The sequence below is a fragment of the Cibotium barometz genome, chromosome 15 (genome assembly GCF_041138505.1).
Source record: "Cibotium barometz isolate CiBa-2024 chromosome 15, ASM4113850v1, whole genome shotgun sequence".
Taxonomy (NCBI): domain Eukaryota; kingdom Viridiplantae; phylum Streptophyta; class Polypodiopsida; order Cyatheales; family Cibotiaceae; genus Cibotium; species Cibotium barometz.
This window is the reverse complement of record NC_141060.1, coordinates 32787678-32792665: the sequence shown is the minus strand read 5'-3', so window position 1 is coordinate 32792665 and position 4988 is coordinate 32787678. Positions and strand designations below refer to the sequence as shown.

At 43.3% G+C, this 4988-nt stretch overlaps 1 protein-coding gene across 1 annotated transcript; it reads right to left on the bottom strand.

The window, feature by feature from the left end:
* Positions 1-3133: 3133 nt before the first annotated feature.
* Positions 3134-4988, bottom strand: LOC147631192 (uncharacterized). The gene is made up of 3 exons (XM_086809157.1): positions 4975-4988; positions 4287-4693; positions 3134-4118 (listed from the first exon to the last, which is right to left on the bottom strand). Exons 1-3 carry the CDS (start codon positions 4986-4988, stop codon positions 3301-3303), a joined length of 1239 nt encoding a protein of 412 aa, XP_086665283.1. The 3' UTR covers positions 3134-3300.

The window sequence follows — 4988 nt, the reverse complement described above, 5'->3', positions numbered from 1 at the left end:
CCAAATACTTTATGAGTATCATGATAGTCCAAGTGTAGGTTCTCTTGGAATTAGGAAGACCTATGCTGTAGTGAGAAGGCAATTCTATTGGCCTGGATTTCACAGGGATGTCCAAGAATATGTTTTGCATTGTCAAAAATTCTAGGTCAATAAGGCTGAGTGTCTTAAGATAGGCGGGCTCTTAAAACCCATAGAGATCCCTGATGATAAGTGGGAAAGCATCTCTATGGATTTTATTGTAGGTCTACCTACAATAACAAAGGCCATGATGGCATTTGGGTTGTAGTGGAGAGGTTGACCAAGATGTCTCAGTTTATTCCGACTAAAACCATGGTGAAAACGCTAGAGTTATCTCAGCTTTTCATTGAGAATATCTATTGACTCTATGGACTGCCAGAGCAGCCAATATAGTCAGTGATCAAGACCAAAAGTTTAATAGTCACTTCTGGTGGCAAGTAGTGTTCAAAAGGTTGGACACAATGCTTAGTATGAGCACTGCTAACCACCCTTCGAGTGATGGTTAGACAGAAAATGTCAACCAAGTACTTGAGGATATGCTAAGGGACTATGTGAGTAAACGGTAAAAGAATTGGGAAGATTACTTACCAATTTTAGAATTTGCCTATTATAGTCCAAAGCATGTTGCAACGGGCTTTAGTACTTTCATGCTTATGTATGGTTTTCAACCCCTATCTCTAGTAGCTATGGGGTTAGCTACTGAAAGAATTTAAAAGGTTAAAGATTTTATGCAAGATCATTACGATATGCTTAAAATCGGTAAGAAAATGTTAAACAGGCCCAAGATCGTTTACAAGCATTATGTAAACAAAGACCGCAGAATGGTCACATTTGAGAAAGGTGACCAAGTATTTCTCAACGTTCCCTTGAGTTCGAAATCTTTGAGGATGGGCAAAGTGCCAAAATTATCGCCGGGGTATTGTGGACCTTTCACAATACTTAAGTGTGTAGGTGAAGTTGCCTATCACTTGGTATAAAGAGACTACTTGTGGAGGGCTAAATCTAGCTGAGTTTGATTTGGGGATAGTTAGCCTGAGAGAGTAAGGGTTGATTTTGAGTCATCCAGGCATTAGAATGATCAGCAGATGGTATAGGGATGTTGTGCTAGCTAGTATAAGTTGAGGGAAAGTGATTATGTGCATTAGCTAACAGTTTTGGGCCTCTCTAATTGTCAGAAGGCTTACTATTTTACAGTGTGTCTGAGGCAATAGTTTGACATAGCAGGTCAGTTGATTGCTTTTGCGATTTGGGCTGGCCTTGTTTAAGTTCTTTGAGGTCCCTCAGCTGACTCAGAGGATAGAGTTTCTGTGTCAGTCGGGTCATATTGGTTAGTTGGGTAGATTCTTCCCATTTGGAGGGAGGTGTGGGCTTGCAGAAGTTAGCAAAGAACCTGTGAGGTGATATTTTGCCTAGTTGAGAAGTCTTTGAGAGGTTATAGTTGTCAAAGAAAACTTTGGGAAGTGTCAAAATTGCTGTTAACTTCAGAGGCATAACAACTTTGTAGCACAATTCGGAAGGAGAGGCTGCAGGTATTGGAAGGTTAGAAGACTCTCGAAAGAGGGTCAACACGACTCTAAGGAAGAGGGTTGGTGTAGGACCATCAGGAAGGCCTTAGGAGTGTGGATATTAAGTCCGCGTACATTGGAGAGTCATAGAGGACACTGGAGGATTAGTTTTGGACTCGAAGAGCCATCTGAATTTGGAGACAGAGTCTGATTTGTCTAGGACAGTTAGAAGAGTTTATGGTTAGACAGAGGTAACAGCTGAGAGTAGCTACTTAGTTTTGAGAGGCCTTGGGACAAGGATTTGAGGCTAGCTGAGATGGGGAAGAACACTTTGAGGATCTAAAGAGCATATTTCAAACAAAATACAAAGAGAAGGCTTTAGAGGCAAATTTTGAGCATTTTTGCGTCCCGCTGGAGTTGTGTTTGGTCAATTGAGAGTCAATTGTGGTCAGGAGAGGCTATCAGAGAGTAGACCAAAAATATTGGAGGTTAGTGCTGACCTTAGAGGACAATTGAATCAATAGCTAGGGTAATTCGGGAGGTTGGGAGGGTAGTGAAGTATCCCTTTGGGACATCTGAGGACTAGGGGATAGTGACTGGGTGTGCTGGTGTCATGTAGTGTTGTGTTTGCTGGGGTGGGGTTTGTTGCTTGTGATAGAATCCTCTCACGTTCGTGTGCTTCAAATGGAGCTATAGAGATAGTACTTCTTGGAGAGCCATCAATATGAACCTGACTACATGAGCTGGTACTATAGAGGTAGTACTTCTTGGAGCCACCAGTGTGAACCTGACTACATGAGTTGGTACTATAACTATGCCATTACTCCAGTAAACCAAAATGGCTGTCACATAGCCTATAAACCACTGGTGGCATATCATCCATGATCTCAGCAGTCATGCCAATGGCATAAGTACGAAGCTATTATCTTGGCATATCACCCATGTTTGTACTAGTTGAGCTCGATATCTGAACAAAGTGTTTCTTCTCAAAAGTTGTTAAACCATGATGCTCTATTATCTCTTTAATAGTTGCAAAGCTTAGTCCATACTTGCCATATTTAACTTTTTAGTCAATGTACTAGTCAAACTAGTTTGTTTGTGATTAGATTAAAAATTTGTCCATATACATATAGGCTACAAACTAAGTGGAACTACATGACATTAGGAAATTGGATTTTCATTTGGGCTTTGCTTTAAGTAGCGTACTTAAATATATTGTCTTATTGCATAATGGTTAGAAGCAATTTAATATTTGCATAAATGGTAGGAAAAGCACAAGAAACAAGTCTCAAATATTCATGGCTAGAAATTTGTAAATGTACAAGAAGGTTGTCAGATATTGAGCACATTTCAAGTAGGTTGCAAAAGATCACACAAAAACAATATATGGTTATAACATCATCGATGCCCAAATACCTTACACTTTCCAATCTTTTTTGGTGGTAAAAACACCTTATTGTCATTTTACTCATCTTAAGAACATTCAAATGTTTCTTGTTATCTTTTTTAAGGGCCAAAACGTAAGTATAAAAATGGTAAAAATGATTATGCTAACAACAAACACCACATTTTCAACTCAAATCTCATACATTGCTAGTGTAACAAAATTGTAGACATAAATGCATAGTCTATTATCACAATTATATGATCATATATGAAAGGTAACCCCAAAATTTCACATGAAGAATTTGAGGTTAACTTCACCCTTTGTGCACAAGACAATTCTAGTTTTTAAAGAAGATTTCAACATTCGAACAAAGAATTACTAACACTCGCTTTATGTTCTGGTGGCTTTGAGTTTGGACCAATGTATGCAGCTACAAATGCTACAATTTGGAAATGCTTGTGGATTGTCCTTGTCATCCTCCTCTTCGTGGGGTGGTGTACTACATTTTGTGAGTGCTTCGAGCTCATACTTGCCATTAACGGGCTCCTTTTGCTCCTTGGGTGGACCTTCACATTTTGGAGATGCTCTAGCCTTGTGCTCTTTGTTGCTGGATGGAGCACCACATCTTGGAAAGGCATGGGCCACGTCCTTGGGCTCGTTTGGAGGAGAATTGGCCGGCGGGCTACTACACTTCGGAGGTGGTTCAGGCCCCCCGCCGTCCTCGCCCTTGGGCGGGGCAGTACGCTTTGGAGATCCTGAACTTCCTCCTGCCGTGTTTAGGGCGGCCAGTCCTCGGCCTTTGGGCTCTCTCGCCTGCTGCGGCGCGTGCAACGTTGTGAAAATAGCTTGGACAACCTGCACGATTGTTGTGGAAGGGGACCATTTAAGATCGACGCAGATGAAGCCTTGCTGGTCGACGAGGGGGTGCTGGATGGGGGGCTCGAATTGGGCAGTGGGCGGATTGGAGGGATAGTCGGGAGGCAGGCGAAGCACCAAGTGCAAGGCCTTCTTGGCCACAGAGGAGGCTGATGATGAGGGTAAGGGTGAGGGTGGTGGGCCAATAAGGAAAGCGTGCAGGCGATACAGGTCAAAAGGCGAGTGTGTAATAGTGGCGATCGTCGAATCGGGATCGTCCGTTGAGGCGAGTGGGAAATCCTTGAGCTCTCTCACGATGCGAAGCTGGGCATCCGCACCATTTCTAGGGATGACTGTTCGATTATACACAAGAAAAAGGGTCAGCACTTACTCTCTCTCTCTCTCGCACGCACGCACACACACACGCACGCACGCACTCCCTCCCTCCCTCTCTCTCTCTCTCTCTCACACACCCCGCGCGCGCACTCACACCATAACAACAACAACAATTATCTACCAACCATCGCCTTTCGAGTCTGCAGCTGTGGTTGTATCGGTAATTGGTCCGCCGGCTTCAACGGAGCACCGTCTGCAATCTGGGAATCCCAAGAGCAGGATAAGGTCCTGCACAACTTTGGCGATGTTGCAGGAAGGCTTCCAGTCGTTTTTCACGAGGTTCAAGCACACGTACCCCTGCTGGGGATCCACGTGCGGGTGTTGGATGATAGGGGGCTGGAGCTGCAAGATGGGCGGCTTAAAAGGGTAGTTTTTAGGTAGGTGAAGCACCAAGTGCAGAGGGTTGCTAGCAGAAGAAGAAGAAGAAGAAGAAGAGGAAGAGGAAGAAGGGGGGCTTGCTATGAAGGCATGCAATTCGTGCAAATCCAATGGGGACTGTGTTATGGTGGCCACTGATGGGTCTACAAGAATGCTAAAGAGAGCAAGTGTGCATTCTTTGCCTTAAAGATCCATTATTTGGGTCACATAATTTCGGCAGAGGGAATTCAGATGGATCTTGCAAAAGTAGAGACAATCCTTAAATGGTCTCATCCAGCCAATCTAGAGGAATTGTAAATATTACTTGGGTTGGCGGGGTTTTATAATTAATTCACTCGAGATTATGCTAAGTTAGCAGTTCCAACGACGGACCAATTAAAAGCTAAGGGTCAAAACTTTGTTTGGGATGCTGACCAACAACAAAGTTTCAATTGCCTTAAAGTTTCCAT